At 36.4% G+C, this 17,350-nt stretch overlaps 2 protein-coding genes across 3 annotated transcripts; one reads left to right on the forward strand and one right to left on the reverse strand.

Moving 5' to 3' along the window:
- The first annotated feature begins 1,799 nt into the window (after window positions 1-1,799).
- LOC129883144 (uncharacterized) lies at window positions 1,800-13,551 on the forward strand. Its single transcript, XM_055957738.1, has 14 exons — window positions 1,800-2,159; window positions 2,857-3,232; window positions 6,624-6,798; window positions 7,392-7,475; window positions 7,562-7,803; window positions 7,928-8,147; window positions 9,044-9,123; window positions 9,206-9,290; window positions 10,064-10,195; window positions 10,280-10,393; window positions 10,505-10,552; window positions 11,366-11,450; window positions 11,769-11,825; window positions 13,093-13,551. The coding sequence occupies exons 2-14, from the start codon at window positions 3,012-3,014 to the stop codon at window positions 13,191-13,193; spliced, it is 1,644 nt and encodes a 547-aa protein (XP_055813713.1). The 5' UTR covers window positions 1,800-2,159; window positions 2,857-3,011; the 3' UTR covers window positions 13,194-13,551.
- Window positions 13,552-14,017: 466 nt separating this feature from the next.
- On the reverse strand, window positions 14,018-16,856 carry LOC129883145 (probable protein kinase At2g41970). 2 transcript variants are annotated; one of them, XM_055957739.1, is made up of 8 exons: window positions 16,695-16,856; window positions 15,944-16,185; window positions 15,734-15,860; window positions 15,394-15,652; window positions 15,148-15,280; window positions 14,834-14,878; window positions 14,501-14,587; window positions 14,018-14,408 (listed from the first exon to the last, which is right to left on the reverse strand). In XM_055957739.1, the coding sequence occupies exons 1-8, from the start codon at window positions 16,831-16,833 to the stop codon at window positions 14,307-14,309; spliced, it is 1,134 nt and encodes a 377-aa protein (XP_055813714.1). In that variant the 5' UTR covers window positions 16,834-16,856; the 3' UTR covers window positions 14,018-14,306. The 2 variants fall into 2 exon arrangements, with proteins under 2 accessions (XP_055813714.1, XP_055813715.1); XM_055957740.1 differs by lacking the exon at window positions 14,834-14,878.
- Between the last annotated feature and the right edge of the window lie 494 nt (window positions 16,857-17,350).

Below are 17,350 nucleotides of genomic sequence, written 5' to 3' on the forward strand. Positions count from 1 at the left end.
CGGTGTGCTATGTGAAAAGAATGTGCCACCACAACTTAAGGGTAAGTTCTACAAAGTGATGGTTAGACCGACTATTTAATATGGGGCGGAGTGTTGGCCAGTTAAGGTATCTCACGTTCAAAAGATGAAAGTTGTTGAAATGAAAATGTTGAGATGGATGTGTGGGCATACCAGGAGCAACAAGATTAGAAATGAGGCTATTCGGGACAAAGTAGGAGTGATCTCGGTGGAAGACAAGATGCGGGAAATGCGACTGAGATGGTTTGGGCATGTGAAGAACAGAGACACAGATGCCCCATTGCGGAGGCGTGAGAGGTTGACCATGAATGGTTTTAGAAAAGGTAAGGGTAGGCCGAAGAAATATTGGGGAGAGGTGATTAGACAGGACATGACGCAGTTACAACTTACCGAGACATGACCTTTAGATAGGAGGGTGTGGAGAACCCACATTAGGGTAGAAGGCTAGTTCATAGTCTTGCTATTCTTCCTTTTAGTAGGCGTATTAGCGCACTATAATTCCTTGTGATCTGATTTATGTTATTATCTATTACTTTCTGTACTTTGATTGCTTTATTTTATCTGGTTTGCTTTCGTTATTTGCTTTGCCATATCACTTTGAACTTTTTATCCTTATCTGACTTCTTTTTATGATTTTATTGAGCCGAGGGTTTTTCGAAAACAACCGTCCTACCTTGATAGAAGTCAAGTCTGCGTACACTTTACCCTCTCCAGACCCCACGTTGTGGAATTTCACTGGGTTGTTGTTGTTGTTGTTGTATGTTTTAAAAGAGCAATATCTCAAAGAATTTATAACAGATAGTCATATAATGTCATAAATGAGATTCATATAAGAACTACTACATACTATTATAAATATATCTTTTTTATTTTTCGAGCTTGTTTCCTATTATTTAGAAAAGTGAGCCATTAGTTCAGATACAAGATATTATCATTATTTCCTGTACAATTAGATATTCAATATGTAAATGCAATGATCCAATTACAAGAGCGAAGCTTTGAGCCCTATATTGAGTAAGGGGGGAAAGGTGTCAATTTTGTTAAATTGAAGCTAGAGAAGTTAAAGCAAAGACGTTTGATAAGATGAAGACCTGATCTCTCTAAATCCCATTGAATTTCATTTGGAGCATGAGCCTTATAAATATCTCATTGATTCTTATAAAGAAAAGAAAAATTAGCCGAGGTTGTTCAAACAGTATCATAAAAAAAAGAAAAATGTAAGATTATCGAAAAAATCCTGCTAAAAGACAAAAAGAAGAGATCAAAGAGAGGGTGTAGACAAGCACTTGCAAAAGAGGAAGCGACAGATGTAAAATTACTATAGTAAAGTAGAACGAAAATACCTCCTAAATGTTAACTAAATTTTTTGAAAATGGAGTTGTGTTTGATTCTAATTATTTCGAATAATATTCGATAGTTTGAATGAACTTTTCCTAAAAAAATATGAAATACAATTTAAAAAGGTCATTTTTATAAAATAAAAAAATTAGGGTACATATGAAAAAGAAAAATATAGTGAAAGTGAAAAATGTGAAATAAGATTTTAGATATTTCCCCAAATTTTAAATACAATTTTAAGTAATATTTGGTATTTGAAATTTTTATAGTTACACATTGATTTTCAAATAAAGTAAATAATTTTAACGGCTAAACAGGTCCTTAATATCACAAAAAACTATCTCTATTTAATTTTTCCCTTTAAATTAAAAGATATATTTTTTTTATTTCCAAAAAAAAACTGTCTATTTAGCTTTTTCCCTTTAAATTAAAAGATTTTTATTTTTATTTTCCAATCTCCAATCAATTAGAAAAGGAAACAAGGCCTTATTTCCTTTCTCTCTCACACAGTATTGTGTATGTCTATGGTGAATTGATGCCACCAAGTCACAAAGTGGTCATCCCCACTCCCACACAACTCTTTCTTCTTCAACTAACACAATATCTTTCCCACTTTTTTGTTTACCCTCTTTTCCTCTTTAGGGTTTTCTTTTTTTTTTTTCCTTTTTTGCCGTTCACAATTCAACTGTGTTCCAACTTATCTGATTTCACTTGGTAAATAAAATATTCTTTTTTTTCCTTTCTGGGTTTCTTGATTTGGTACAGAGAAAGCAGAATTAAGCATTCTTGAAGCATTTTTTGAGGTAAAGTTTGAGTCTTTCTTGTTAAGAAGTCAAGTTTAGTTTTTGGGATCGACTGAGTTTTGGAACTGCTGTTTTGCTAACTTTTTTAATCAAGTAAATGGTCTTCTTTTGGTATAAGCGTGAACTATTTTACTCCTTTTTAGAGCATTGTGTGTGATGTGTTGTTAAATTATCAGTTTTGTGGTCTTAATTGAGCAATTGCTGCTTATAGAGGGTTTAAAATTAGAAAATGGATATGTTTCTTACTGATGTTAAATTGATATTACATATAGACATTTCGTTTGAAACCAATGGGGTCCTTTTTTTGTTATAAATTTTTTCTGTCATCTGATTTAATTAATGGATCTGTCTTATATGCTATTTACTTTCCATGTTGGTTTTGATGGACAAGCAATTTTGAAGTCCCTAGTTTCTACACTCTGGTTATTTGGAATCCACTTTTTAGTTTTTTTTTCTTTGTTCATGGAATGATTCCTATTATCCCTTGTTTTTGTTAATTGTTTTTTGGATGGCAGTGCTTGTGGACAGTGTATGAGATTTTAAGTGTATTATCTTACCAACCTTAATTTAAAAAGTCGGGCGAAATGAGAATGCAAAAGGTTTTGACAGAGTTTTAGTTGCCTGTAATGGTTAGTTTCTCTGTGCATATATGAGGCTTCTTCTTGATTGAATGCTTTTCTTTTCATTTGTATATCAGGCAGAGCATCCAATTGGTTCCATATGGTGATTTGAAGCTCCTCTTATAATTGATTTCTGGAATATTTGTTGTCAAAGGAAGGGAAAATTGCGCTTGCAGAGTTCTATCTCTTGTGATTATTGCTCCTATCTTTAGTAAGTTGACTAAGGTGGAGGATGGAGTCTGCCAAACGATGGTTCAGTAAGCTTGGCAAAAAAGATAAGCCCAAGCCTCCGAAGAAGCAGGAAACTACTAGTAATGGGAAAGAAGGGTCAAAATTGTCATCTCATGAGGAAATACCTTCTACTGCCACTAAGCAGAAAGTTGCAGCTGCCAAGCAGTACATAGAAAAACACTACAAGGAACAAATGAAAAGCCTGCACGAGCGTAGAGAGCGGTATGCAGTCTTTCTTCTTATAAATGACTGGATTAGTATTGGTCATTCATAGATGCATGTCCTTGCAATCAAAAGTTCATTTGATCAATGGACAACTTGTGTTTACTGCTAAAGGGTTGAATAAAGATGAAAAATAAACTCAACACTCCATGATATTCTATTGCTGCTGCAGTTGCCACTTGCCAGTATAAAATGATTAGAATCTTAGTTACATCAGATTTCCCATCTTGCAACTCTTAACAAACATTGGAAAGCTGATGACATCTATGCTATAACTTTTTTCTTGTCCCTTCTCGTGATCGTCCTTGAATCTATTATCCCATTCAATAGAATGTAGTTCTTTTGTTGATCATTTTGTTAACACTAACTTTTCTGATAAAATAAAACTAAAACTTCAAATTGGGACAATTGAAATGATGTCATTACATAAAGGGAACTCTGAATTCTTCTTCTGTGCAAGTCATATAGCCTCATCCTGGCACCTAGAGCTGGTTCATAAGTTGTTTACTAGCTCTTCACAGCAAAGTGTTCCAGATAGCTGGAAATGAGCTTTGTGTTCCAGATAGCTAGAATTGGTTCGTAAATTATATTATCCAATGCAAAGTCACTGGCCAGTTGTGGAGTTTTCTCCTAAGACTAAAAACATCTCCTGGTCCATGCCTGGTAAAATTTAGAGGCTCTACACAGCTGGGAAGAAGCAGGGACACAAGCAAAGAACAGAAGTTAATGGAGAATTATCCCTGCCACTATTTGATGGACAATATGGAAAGAGAGGAACCTTAGAGCTTTTGAGAATTGGGAGAGTAGTATGCAACAAGTCAAACTGATTTGCATTTTGACTCTGTTTTTGGTGTTATCGTATCTACTCTAATGATACTGTCTCTATCATTGATGTCTTAGACTCATTATAGGGATAGGACAGTACTTTTAGAGTTCCTTCTGTAAATGTGGTTTTCAGTACAACCTATGTACTGTTTTACAGAAATAGAAACAGTTACCAATGTAGTAAAACATACTGAAGTATCTGATGAGCTTGTTCTGGATAGTATGGGATGATAAGGCCCTTTATTTTGTTAGACCTTGGAAGTTCATCGGAAAATTATCAGGTTCACGAGACAAATGAGGAAATAGGAAATGAATATTCAGAATTTCTGATAGTTTGCCCTATGCCACCTTGAGATAAATAAATTCCTTGCAATGACTAAGCATTCATGGAGAAACATGAAATAAAATTTAATGCAGAATTTCATTCCCTTTTGTGGGTCATGTGAGGCTCATATATTCATGCTAATAAGATCTAGGTAAAGTTGTAGAAGTTACTAACTCTTGCCAAGATTTTTCCTGTATTTTGGATAGACCTAGTTACTGGTTTTCAAGGGAAATTGGTGGGATTTATAGGAATCTCCAAAATTGCCCATTGATTATATGGATTTGACTTCTAATAAATATCTTCGTAGATATATCTTTTTTTGATAACTTTGCCCAAACTGCAAATATAAACTTTTGGTGCCTATGGCGTTCCTTTAGCATAGATGACTTGCTATTGTCTAGAACCATATTATTGTGTAAGTTCTCTACTTTTGTATATGACTTGTATTCCGGGAATTTCCACCCCATTAATACAATTATTACCAACCAAGAAAAGGTCGCTTGAGATAGTTTAGTCATGTATTGCGTTGACCTCCGGATGCACCGGTCCATATGTGTAAATCATGACGAATGAAGTCGTTAAAAAAGGCTGATGTAGGCGTAGAATCACATGGAAGGATGTTGTCTCGAAAGACCTACAATATCTTGGAATCCATAGAGACCTAGAAGAAGATAGAGCACAAGGAAGAAAACAATGTTTACAGGCAATACATATGTAAATAAAAAAGGCGATATCAATAGTTGGGAATATGTTTTAGTCACGTTGCTTTAGGTCTTATGCTTTCTAGGAGTTTCATTTTGCCCTATTAGAAATTTTTATGCTAACAGTAAATTAAAAAAATGCTAGTACATTTTGCCTCCAAGGGTTTGCTCATGTGGCAAAATTGAGTGACTCATGTCTTAGGTCACAAGTTCAAGCCATGTGCCACGCGAACTATGTCCAGTATATTAGTGGAGAAGGGTAGAGGGATGGACCCATCATCCCTGAGTTTGGAGGCTACGGTTGGCCAAAGAGTTGGCTCTAAACGGATTTCTTGGTCATTAGAAAAAGGATTTGTAATAGTATTTATTTTTATTTTGTTTTGTATAATGTTGGCTAGAGATACATGTAATTGAAAAAACATGGCCAGTGAAGATTCATAATACCAATGTAGGATTGAAGCAGTAGTGGTGGTATTGTTGATTGGCTTTAGCTAAGTTTTAGGTCTAGCTAGCTATGGGAGAACTGAAATGGGATCTAGAGTAGACAAACCATTCACAGTTGCATTTCTTTTTATCGAGTAATTAGAGTAGAAAATTGTTCAGCTTCTTGTTCGTTGTCCTTGGTTACTCTGGATTTGACCTCTGGTATGCATCTTCAATGATGTATGTAATTTGTGAAAGCAGAACTCCTGAACTGCAAATGTAAAACTTCTGATGTTAGTGCTGATGGCCTTTAGTGCGGGTTTAGCCCTAATTATGGGCAAAGAGAAAGAAACTAGAGTTGATAATTTCAGCTTCTTATTTGTTGTCCCTGATTATTTACAGTTATAATATCTCAGCTTTTAATTTGTAATACAGATATCTATGTATGATATGCATGTGTATTATGATCTGAAGTAGCTAGTAATATATGGAGTCATCACTCATATATTAATTGCTTTCTTGATGTTACTGATTAAATTTTGCGTTTGACCTTGTTGCTTCCGTCATATGTGCTCATATGATCTCCTTTATTAAGTTGGCCAAGTGCTTCTAAAATCCTTTTGGTAGTTGGTGAACTGCTAATCTACAAATCATGCCTTTACCTCTCTACTTCATAGACTCAACATTTGCATTCAATTCCACTTTAATCTCTTTTATCAAGTTGTGGTCAATTTTTTAAAGAACCTTTCGATAGTTGGTACATCTACTGATCTACATGTCCTTCCTTTACCCGACTCATTGATAGGTCGGCCAACCAATATTTTCCCTGTTTGACTCATTCCCTGCAACTGTAGAAATTGTAAGCATGTTTTGGATGACTTGTCTTGAGAGTTGATTATTAAATCTTCAGTAGTTCAGATGAACATTCTTCTGTCACTCTTCATTCTTTTGGAAAAAACTTATCTTGATATACTCCTTATACTAGTTAATGAATATGCTCTCTGTGCCGTCATCCCATTCTTTTATCTTTTTCATGTTCATTGTGCTTCAAATGAAATGTGCAGACAAAAATCAATTCCTCTTGAAGAGTAATCTTTGTTTGCTTGCTTTGTTGCAGACGCAATATTCTTGAAAAGAAATTAGCTGATGCTGAGGTTTCTGAGGAAGAGCAGAGCAATTTACTGAAGTACCTTGAGAAGAAGGAGACAGAATTTATGCGCCTTCAAAGGCATAAAATGGGTGCTGATGATTTTGAGCCCTTGACAATGATAGGAAAGGGTGCATTTGGGGAGGTCTCTTTCTTCATCTCTTTCCACTTGCACACATCCTTTATTTCTTCATATATCTGACCAGCATAATGGTCAAAGAGACCTGTTATCAGCTTGTACCTTTTTCCCTTGGGTTCAAACATCTTTGGGAGGAATAAAATCAAATATAGATTGAGGTCAGGTCCAAATTCAGAGGAAAAAGCACTAGGTGATTTCTTTCCATATTTTTAAGCTATTGGACAGAATCACCTGATATCCTTGCTGGTGGGAGGTAGCAGATACCCTGTGGAATTAGTCGAGGTGCACGAAAACTGACCAAGGCACCCTAGTTGAAACATATTCGTGGTTGTTTCCTACATCATACATAGAGACTCAGTTGGAAATTGAACTCTTTACCTAGTGAACTTGGGTTCTTTTACTCTTTGCTGGGGCAAACCAATTTCTTCAGGTGGCGAGCTTTTGAGCTTAATTAATATATGATAGAAGTCAATAAATTTTACTCATAGAGCACCCCTCCCCTCTCTCTTCATCATTCACCTGAGTCAGAAATATAGTTAGCTTTGGAGATGATATTCCTTTTGAGTTTTGACCTTATAACTTATTTTGTCTTGCTTCAGGTTAGAATATGCAAGGAGAAGGCAACTGGTCATGTCTACGCCATGAAAAAGCTTAAGAAATCAGAAATGCTTCGTAGAGGCCAGGTAAAAAAACACAGAGGTTTGTCGATAGTTACCAGGTGATTGTTTGTGTTGCATATTAATTTCTGCTTATCAACTGTGTTTGCTAGGTTGAACATGTTAAAGCCGAAAGGAATCTGCTTGCTGAAGTGGAGAGCAATTGCATTGTTAAGCTATATTGCTCTTTCCAAGATGAGGAGTATCTTTACCTAATAATGGAATACCTTCCTGGTGGAGATATGATGACTTTGCTGATGCGCAAGGATACTTTAACAGAAGATGAGGCCAGGTTTTATGTGGGGGAGACGGTCCTTGCTATAGAATCTATCCATAAACACAATTATATTCACAGGTGGATATGAAATTTTGTTTTTGTTGTGATTGTAGTGACCTATCGAAGTGTTCTTTTTTTTTTTTCCTTCTCTCCATTGTTTTCTTATCTAGGAGGAATAATCTCTTCTATCCGAAATTTGCAGAGATATCAAGCCTGATAACTTACTACTTGATAGACATGGACACATGAAGTTGTCAGATTTTGGATTGTGTAAACCGCTGGACTGCAGTAATCTTCAGGAAAAGGATTTCACAGCGGCAAATAAGTTAAGTGGCGCTCTTCTAAGCGATGGACGCCCAGCCCCTCCAAGGCGCACTCAACAGGAGCAACTGTTGCATTGGCAGAAGAATAGGAGGATGCTTGTGAGTTCCTTATTACAACCATTATAAATGAACCTTTCATTTTCAAAATCTTTAACACCACCCTATTGCTTTTCTTTTCATCCTCCTTATATTAAAAATATTAGAATAGGAGAGAGAACTTAAGCACAAGTTATAGGAAAAGCTCCTTTCCTATGATATAACATATGGTACAACATGAGAGCCATCTGGATATATGTGTGTGTGTGTGTGTATCCAGTTGAGAGGGAAAGTCAGTAAGAGAGATTGAACCTGCAATACCACTTCGGGGTTGGAGTGGACATTATATTCAACAAAGCTGAATTTGCCAAGTGGTTTAGGATCGGGGAATCGACTAAGGATGTGATATACCCCTTTATGTCATGGAAGATGTTGCACACCTCTGTGTTAAACTAATGCATGGTTGACTCTTAAAGTTACTATTGAGGACAAAAAAGCTTGCAATGAAAGTGAACTGTCATTCTCTCTCCTCCTCACATCCTTTTCTGATCAACTTTGTTCTCTCTTTTCTCTATCATCACTTCTCTTGGTTGGAGCTCCTATATATCTGTCACTTTGGTTTGATGATTTGCCAACAGAGTTTACTATTTAATCCCTTGTTTGATCATAAGAGTGCGATATGCTCCATTGCTACGCACTTCCTCTCGTCACTATTTTCAGATCTCTCTTCTGATCCCTAGCTACTTTTCTCAAGTAGTACCTTTAACTGGACCTTAGCAGCTGGACTGGAAGTATTTGGTTTAATTCCTTTTTTGATGTGTTTGTTGTAGAATTTTGTAACAGTTCTTCCCTTATTCCTGCTTCTGTATAGGAAGGGACAGTGCCAAATGGTTAGGTTATGTTTTGTAGCTCCTTGTATTCATTACATGGAATCATTTTAACATAATGAAGTACGGCAGGCTTATTCCACTGTTGGGACACCTGATTACATTGCTCCAGAGGTTTTATTGAAGAAAGGATATGGTTGTGAATGTGATTGGTCAGTATCTTTGTATTTTGTTCTCTCTTTCAAGTCAAAGCTTATATTATTTTATTACATTTTATATGTGTTCCTCTCTCAGGTGGTCACTTGGTGCGATCATGTATGAAATGCTCGTGGGATATCCACCATTCTATTCTGATGAACCTATGTCCACCTGTAGAAAGGTAAGGAAGGGATTTGCTCCTTGGGTTACGGCGTTACGCATGGTTAAAAGTCTTTAGTGTTTGGAATCCACTGGTTGTCATCTGTGCCCATTCATACCTCTTATCTTGTTACTCATACCGTAGCAATTTTTTGTTTGACTTCAACTTTTGGGTTATGTTGGAGAGTTCAGGTTTTCTGGTGTTTCAACTAGTTAGTTTTCTGATTTGGGCACAAAACGTATGATCTGCTTCTAATTATTAGAAGTTAGAACCGCCAAATATGGTCAGACGCCTATATTCGAGGTATTTATTGGGATTCTGTGAGCTGGAAGGCATGTAGCTTTTTTGTTTCCACTATATTTAGATGATCTATATGTGGCATTCCAATATTTACTGACTTAATATGTCAGCAATTCACATAAGTTAACCTTGTAGGCAAAACAAGTATTAAATGGATTTGCTACATGACCAATATTAAACTACACTGAGCGAGACTCAATCATTATTCAGTGATTGGATTTTGATACCTGTCATGCTCTCTAAGCATGGTTATTCCATTTAGCAACATTTTCCCAAGATGACTTCTTAGCGTTTTCTTGTTGCTGATTCATCTTGCTCTTCTCACACACTTTTCAGCTATTGAAATGCCACACTAAATCAGTTCTATTGCATCAATTATAATGTATATAACCTTTGATGAAAACTTGGAATTTTTACATCAAATGTTGTAGTTTTCCAACTTCAAATTCCATTGTGATTCTAGTTGACAATTAACTTATGTCTCGTTGCTACAGATAGTAAATTGGCGGACTCATCTTAAATTTCCTGAAGAGGCAAAACTATCTCCAGAAGCAAAAGATCTCGTATGTAAACTCCTGTGTAATGTAGAGCAGAGACTTGGGACCAGAGGTGCTGATGAAATAAAGGTACTTGGTGTGTTCAATGTGAAATCCTGTGAACACAGAATGGGATTGGACTTGGACTAATTTAATCCGTTAACTGTGTTTCAGGCTCACCCATGGTTCAAAGGCGTTGAATGGGATAAACTTTATCAAATGAAAGCTGCATTTATTCCCGAAGTTAATGACGAGTTGGATACTCAGAATTTTGAGAAATTTGAAGAGGTATGCGGATTGCTGCTCAATCTTGGTTTCCCCATCAGTGCTACAGTAACCCTTTGGTGCAGTTCTTATTTGCTTGTTTCTCATGTCTTCTTTTGCAAAATTGATTTGCAGGGCGACAATCAAATTCCAACAGCAGCAAAATCAGGTCCATGGAGGAAGGTTTGTACCAATTAACTGCTAGTGAATTCATAATTCGTAGGTGCATGTTGAAGTGTGGTTAACTCTGTCATTCTGCATTTGAATAGTCAGCTGATAGAGATGATTTTGTAAACTTCTTACAAGTATTCATAATTCATAGGGGCTTCCAGTAATGCATTCTGCAGTTGAATAATTAGCTGATAGGGACCATTTTTATGGTCTTTATTCTAACTTCTGCGTGTGTATGCAAACTTGAATTTGGGCTAGTTCTCTGGGAGTAGCCATTTGCTTTGTTTACTTATCACAGTCCAAATGCAATTTCTAGATGACAAAATAGAATTCCTGTTCAAGTACTACTTCTCTATGTGGCAATTGAACCGAATTGAATTTGACAGTAAAATCAAGACATATATATCTCTTTATTGAGCTGCTAGTGAGCCGACAGAGGTGCTGCTTTTTTGGTCGATAAATTCTGTAGTCATGCAGAATTAAGCATAAGGTTGTTTTTTCTGTTTCCAAATTGAAAAATCCATGTAACTACTTCTGAGGCATTGTAAAGGATAAAGGGTAACTGACAGTTGAAGGGAAGAGGCTGCCTCCTTTATCGGAAACTAGTTTGGTAAGAAATTTGCGTACAGAACTGTTTCAGTCTTGAGTAAGAGGAAAATGCGTTTTTTTCCTTCTCAAAAAAAGACAGAAAGAAAAATGTTTCATTTTGCTATTTATCATAGCTAATTTGGTTCATCAACTTCTATTGTTGTTTTCATCATGCACTCCTTGGAAGATTCGTATCAATGTTAAACCTGTTCTTGACCCTTTCATTTGTTGTTACAGATGCTCTCCTCAAAGGATGTCAACTTTATGGGTTACACTTACAAAAACTTTGAGATTGTGAATGATAACGATGTTTCTCAAATGGGTACTTAGCTTTTCCTTGCAGTAGATTATAATTATTCCATATCCTAATTTGGGTCAAGCTCGTCGCACCAGGCTTGCCTAGTGCGGGTTACCTCTCTTGTGTGGTTTGCAAGCTATTGCATAGGAGCGGTGGTTTTACCCTGTGCGCACCCAAAGGGTAGCGGCTGCAGGTTTCCTTGTCATAAAAAAAGAGAGAATGATTTGATTTCTTCTTTTATCTGTACTTTGCTAATCAGTCCTTTGTTTGTCAAGTATTAAATGGTTTCTTTGTAATTTTCAGATTGTGATTTGTCTTGATATGTTTATTTCTATTTTTCAGCTGAATTGAAGAAGAAGAGCAACAAAGCTAAGAGGCCAACTGTGAAATCGCTTTTCAGTAGGATATCTGCCCCTCTTTAAATTATTCTGGTTTTCATAGTACTATTATAGACTGGAATTATTACTTCTTTAAGCATTGCTTCTAGGAAAAGAGAGGCAATAGCCAAGGAACGGAAATAATGGTGTCATCTCTTCACTTGCTCGAGTGGTAGTCATGTTCAGGGAAACTTATCCCAGGAAATGAGTTGTAACTTATACTGGATTGAGCATCACCATCCTTTATATTTATAGAGTTTCAAAGAGTTGGAGATGAAGAGAATTTTTTTGAATTTCCCATAATGGTCGTAATTTTTCAGAAGGAAACAATGGATATCTTTTTTGATGACCGAGGTATCCGTATGGAGCCAACCTCTAGGACTAACCGCAGCCTTCGAAATTCGGGGATAGTGGGTTCACCCGCTTAAATACCAAGCTTAGTTTGCATGGCGCAGGGCTCGAACTCATGACTTATGTCACTAGTCCCTCAACTTTTGCCACTTGAACCAAGTCCGGGGGCTCGAAATAGTGGATACTACCATCAAATTTCAAGATTAAAGATTATTATGTTTTTGATGATTATGGTGTCTGAATCAGCTTGCGCACACATTGACTAATTTTGTGGGTACCGGTCGACTCCCACCAGCAACAATTACAAGGTATTTCTGTCCAGTGTCCACCAAGGCTAGGACGGATGGGAAGAACTCACCTAGTGTTTTTGTCTTTGCTAGGATTTGAACCTAAGACCTCATGGTTATCAACCCACTTCATTGACTACAAAGCCACACCCTTGGGTGCAAGAATTTAATTATTAGTTGATTCTTCATTTGTGATTTTTAAAAGAACCACATTTTTTTAGTCTCTTGGATCTTGAAGTTTCTCAGAGTTGGAGAGCTAAAGACAAATCTATCTCTGAAGTTCTCCTAGTGGTGGTAATCTCTCCAAAAGGAGGAGTGGATATTACTTTCCATTTTTAAGAACAGTGGATGCTACTATCCATTTTAAGAAAAACAACTATGCCTTAGTTCTGAACAAGTTAGGGATCGCCTACATGAATCCTCACTATTCCATTTAGGCTCAAGTCATGCCATCAATCTACTTTCAAGAAAATGATTTGATTATTGGTTGACTTTCTGTTTGCAATACCTTTACAACATCTTGTCCATCTGTTTCATGCATTCTTTCTCGTTTTCTTCCGATTATTCTTATCTTATGAACCATGGCAGAGGGTATATGATATAATTGTCAAGAAGAAACATGTTAAAATATGTATTTTCATATGTTTGTAGGTGAGGATTCAGAAGCTGCTGACTCGCAACATGCTCATGGTAGTTTCCTTAATCTCTTGCCTCCACACTTGGAATCCTCAAAGCAGGCTGAACAGCTATAGCTACATCCAAAACTAACCTGTTAATAACTTCATGACCATAGCCAAAACAAAGAAAACAGGGGCAATGTCAAACCCCTCGTCAAGTCAATAGCTTTTGTTGTTGTGTTTTTTAACGTAGGTGTATTCCAAGTGTAAGTAAAGTATTCACGACGAAGGCAGTTTTGCAAATTCTGGTGTAACTGCCTTGGTTCATAGTTTGCGCTTGTTTTGTGTAAATTATTTCTTGGAAGTACATATATCATTCTTTTTGTTGCTAGTTTGTAATTTTGCTCTCTCTAAGCTGCAGAAACTTGTGACCTTGTTCTTGTAATCTCTTCAACTTTGGGTTTATTTATTTCAATAGCCCCATTCAGGTTTTTGTGTTCTTGCTGGTTTTTTCTATTAAGGATCTTTGGTTATCTGAACTATCATGGAAACTGCCCTTTATTTCTGTGCTTTTGCTTTCTCCAAAGATGATAGAATAATGGAGAAAAATAATATTTCGGGGAGTATAACAGGTGTCTCGTGGAATTAGTTAATGTCTAGATCCAAACACTACATTTATAAAAAGAAAAAAAATCTCAGGGAATTTGAGGAGGGACTATTGGAGACAATTTCTCTACCATGCAAAGATGGGGTAAGAATTGTGTATATTCGATCCTCATTAAACTTCACTCGTGGGATTACATTCATTTGTTGTTTCATAACAGTATTTTCAAGGCAGAGGTGCCGGGTAGGACATATTACCTTTGATGGGATTAAGGTGTTAGTCTCACAAGGCAATCTCCACAAATTTAATTACGTAGAAAATATGTTAGAATTGTGTAAAAGAAGAAAAAATAGAGTTTGTACAAGTATCATTCTTATTAAAAAAAAACAGAAAAAAATGGGTTACAGCAAAATCTCGAAATGGTTTCAACTTGTAGAAGACGACACGAAGAGAAATAACATTTTATCTGTAGTACTAGAATCCTTGACTTAGACCACAACCTTGTTGATATTGAAAATTAGCCCTTCCTTGTGGGGGCCGGATCCACAGTATCTGTTAAGACACTCATAAACCTTAAATCTTGAATCCACCTCTGACTACTTGTTCCAATCAAGTATGTTGTAGAACAAGGCGCTGATCCTGGTTTAGTCTGCATTGAGAAGTGGCTGCAGTGCCTTGACCATAATTGCCATGTTTGGTCGGAAAAGTGGTTCTTCTTGGACACAAAGTGCTACAAGAGCTGCCACCTGAGAAGGAATAGCCAAATGGTGGTTACATTAAAAAAACTAGGCCTTGCTTTACAACAATTTGTTCAAATATGAGAAATTAAGAAGAAAACCTTAGCAATTGCCCTTGGAGGGTACTCATTATTTAGTTTTGGATCAACACACTCTTTCACTTTGTCATCACTTAATAGTGGAGTTGCCTGCATTGAGGATGAGTCAGTATATTAGAAGCACAAAGAGAGCTAAACATAACTAACAATTCTATGTTGCTTGAACACTTCAAAAATGTTGTCGCACTCCCGTCGGATCTTCCAAAAATGCACTACTTCCAAATTTAGATGGACCCCCAACAGATGAGCAACAACCCCCAATTGGTTAGGGATTGCACTTTGTCCCGCTTGGTGGATGAAATCTTCTCTCCTTTTAGAATTCATTCTCACACATACCTTTTTTCTGAGGAGCAAAGAATAATCTTCCAAGCGGACAGAGACCTAAGCCCTTGACAAAGGAAAGAGATGTTGTGTAAGAATCACTCACACATTCTTCTGAATTATATATTAATTTGGTAAAACACTCTGAAATGATGGGAGATTGAATTAGTCCTTCATTCTATTCTGCCTATTCCTTTCCGGCGGAGATTTATTGATTAGCTAGAGAGATAAGAGCTTCGATTCGCAGGTAGGATCCGACATGCACCCGTCAATATTTCTGAAGAGTTCGAGCAACATAGCTAACAATTAGGTAGGATAAGAGAATCTACCCATGTGACAAGACTTTGTTCCCCTTCAGGCATTGTATAATCTACTGCCTTCCTTCCTGTCAACAGCTCTAAGAGAACAACTCCAAAACTATAAACGTCACTTTTGTCTGTTATCTTTTCTCCCAAGGCATACCTGTACCATAAATTAACATCTTATTACAACACAATTTTCCGATAAGTTGAGGGTTCGAGTCACACTGAAGGATAAGCGGGAACACTATTGATCCTCCTGATGCAAAGGCTTACTCTGGACCATGGTAGCCATAACTCTCCTGAACTCTAGTGGAAGCGTCTGAGAACTGATTTGTCAAGTCGAAATCAGCAACTTTTGCTATAAAATCATCAAACAGTAGTACATTGCTAGATCTAACATCGTGATGAATAATTCGCGGTTCAACTTTTTGGTGTAGATATTCAAGGCCGCTAGCTACACCACAAGCAATTTTAACTCTCTGATTCCAGGTAAGAACTGAACCAGGCTCAGCACTTTCTACTCCTTTTTTACCTATACAACAAAACATCCAATAATCATCAATGATTCAATAGTACAATTGCTTAATCTGACCTGAATGAATCATCGACATACCATGTAATACATCATGCAATGTGCCCATGGTTGCAAACTCGTAAACCAAGATTCGATTATTTGCTTCTAAGCAATAACCTAACAGAGTCACAAAATGCTCATGCTTAAGTGTTGACACCATTTGTACCTGTATACACAAGAGGGAAGTTAAAATATTTCGAGACATTGTTCTATTCGTCCCAAAATAGTACTCGAACACACACGACTTACCTGGTCTGCAAAGACAGTATCTGATTCTGCAGAAGAACTAGTATCCAATTGCTTTATTGCTACTTGTTGGCCATTGCTTAATTTAGCACCATAAACGCGTCCATAAGATCCCTCAGAAATCAGAGCTTTCTCCCAAAAGTTATCAGTCAGTATGTTTATCTCATCCAACGACATGTCTGGACGTACCTCAATTGTTATAACTTTTTGAGGAGGAGCTTCATTTGGCTCTCCTCCTTCATTAGCTGCATTATCAAAGAAACAACGTTGAAGACGTAATTAAGTAAATAAAAGTGTGTTCTTTCTAACAGCTTAAGTTTTTAGGTGAAATTGTCACACAATTCAACAGTTTTCATCAAGCTAACACGAGTAAATCAACAGGATCATATCGTCTCCCATGCACTAATAAGTCAATTTAGATCATATATAAAGACTGAAGTTACATATCAACACTACGATAAAAAGACTAGGTTCTTTAATTTCTATAGTTGCTACAACAACCTCGGATCCATGATTTTCACTAAGGGACTTCTAAAAAATGAAAAAGTAAGTACTTGAAATTTGAACTTGGAACTTTGAATTTCGAATTCCCTAAACCACTAAGACAACATCCAGTCTTGTGTTCAAGGGATTCAATAAAAACAAAAACTTATATATACAATGTAATTTTTTGACGAGGGAGTTCGGGAAAAAATAAAGCACATTTTGCAGGCTAAAAAGTAAACTATGGAAGTAGAGAAGAAAAATTATTAACCTTGGTTGTGGGAATAATGGAATCTATGCTTGATGAAATTGATGATAGACTTGATGAAACTAAGGAAGATGATAGACAAAATTGCACTAATGATAAGGAAGCCATAGTTGACAAGATTTGATTCTAAAGAGGAAGACATTGTTCTGTTTTCAATTTTTGGTGTTAATTTCTTTAATTTATACTAACACAAGCAATGGGAAAGGTTTTATTCTAGTCAAACAACAACTATTAATCTGAATAATATAACAGCAATTTGCAAGGCGGCTAAGTGCACATTTGAGTTATTCAATTGATAATTTAGTTAAAGTTGTTGTAATGTGACCAGAAGGTCACGAGTTCAAGTTTTGAAAATAGCCTCTGGCAGAAAGGTAAGATAAGACTATGTACAATAGACTCTTGTGGTCGGACCCTTCCCTAGACCCTGCACATAGCGGAAGCTTATTGCACCGAGCTGCCCTTTCTTTATTCAAACCAACCAGAGAATAAAATTAAACAATGATTACATAGGACAAGTTGCTTAGTTATATTATTGTTGTTTTTTTAGTCTACTTGCAAGACACCTACTCTGGATTGCCCTTTAGCATATACTTCCCTTATCTCAATTTACATGACATTTTTGAATTTTGAGATTAAATAAGTTTTTTTTTTTTGAATTA

Source organism: Solanum dulcamara, chromosome 3 (assembly GCF_947179165.1).
Source record: "Solanum dulcamara chromosome 3, daSolDulc1.2, whole genome shotgun sequence".
Taxonomy (NCBI): domain Eukaryota; kingdom Viridiplantae; phylum Streptophyta; class Magnoliopsida; order Solanales; family Solanaceae; genus Solanum; species Solanum dulcamara.